At 69.9% G+C, this 949-nt stretch overlaps 1 protein-coding gene across 1 annotated transcript in view; it reads right to left on the bottom strand.

Annotated features, from left to right (window-relative positions):
* Positions 1 to 949, bottom strand: part of NBEAL2 (neurobeachin like 2) — a 20,536-nt gene that overhangs the window by 13,883 nt on the left and 5,704 nt on the right. Inside the window, 3 exon segments of the mRNA XM_015568258.1 lie at positions 8 to 26; positions 429 to 527; positions 766 to 849. Coding sequence (XP_015423744.1) covers positions 8 to 26; positions 429 to 527; positions 766 to 849 — 202 coding nt within the window.

The raw sequence follows: 949 nt of genomic DNA, 5'->3' as shown, positions 1-949 counted from the left end.
CACGTGCTGTGGTCGCCCTCCACAGCCTGTGGGGGGAGAGAGGTCCTAGCTCCTGGGCGCCCGGCCGGGGGCAGCTAACCTGCCACCTTCCTCTCCGTGCACTTGCCCCGAACCTGGGAAAGCCACATGCGCTCCCCCTCAGCCCCCAGGGTGCGGCCGAGGCTCAGGGACGACCCTCAGTCCCAACGACAGTCCTCCGACCCGTTAACCCCGCTCAGAACCGCGGCTCGGTCTGGGTCGGCCTAAACCCCAGGAGCATCCTGGGACTTGCTAACGCAGCAGCTTCGGGCCCCTGCAGCCTCACCCCAGTGACACATGGTGAGCCACAGCCACAGGATGTGCTGGCCATGGTCACAGCCCCCCAGGTGGAGAGCAGCCCTCCCCGGAGGTCCCGCCCCCGTCCGGGCTGCCCGGCGCTGCACCCTCACCATGTTGAGCAGCTCCTGCAGCAGCCGGTGGGTGGGGGGGCCGTGGCTCTGCAGAACCTCGTGCAGGTGCGGGTAGCCGATGCGCTCCTTGAACACCTCCTGTGGGGGCGGTCCACACAGCAGGCTGCAGGTGGGGTCAGCCCACGCGTCCATCCCCCAAGCTGCCCCGACCCAGGACACCAGCTCCAGGGCTGACTGATAACCTGCCTGCCCAGGGGCCTGAGCGGCACCTCTCTGGATCCCCCACACCCCCATCCCCCTGCCAGCTCTGGGGCCCTGGGGTGAGTTTCCCTCCCGCCCACAACCCTGCTGCGGGCGGCGGCGGCAGTGACCTCACCTTGGCCGAGGGGGAGCCACTCATGACGCAGGTCAGCACCTTGACCACGTGGACGGCAATGGCGTCCGTGTCCTGGTCCAGCACCTGCGGGGGAGGGCAGTCAGGAGCCGGGCACTGCAGCTGGCAGCGCCCTGCAGTACGAGGGGTGCAGGGCCAGGAGCGGGTGCCCTGGGGGGCGGCTCAG

The sequence above is a fragment of the Myotis davidii genome, unplaced genomic scaffold, assembly GCF_000327345.1.
Source record: "Myotis davidii unplaced genomic scaffold, ASM32734v1 scaffold663, whole genome shotgun sequence".
NCBI classification, from domain to species: Eukaryota; Metazoa; Chordata; class Mammalia; order Chiroptera; family Vespertilionidae; genus Myotis; species Myotis davidii.
The sequence above is the reverse complement of the archived record's forward strand: the minus strand, read 5'-3'. Positions and strand labels throughout refer to the sequence as shown.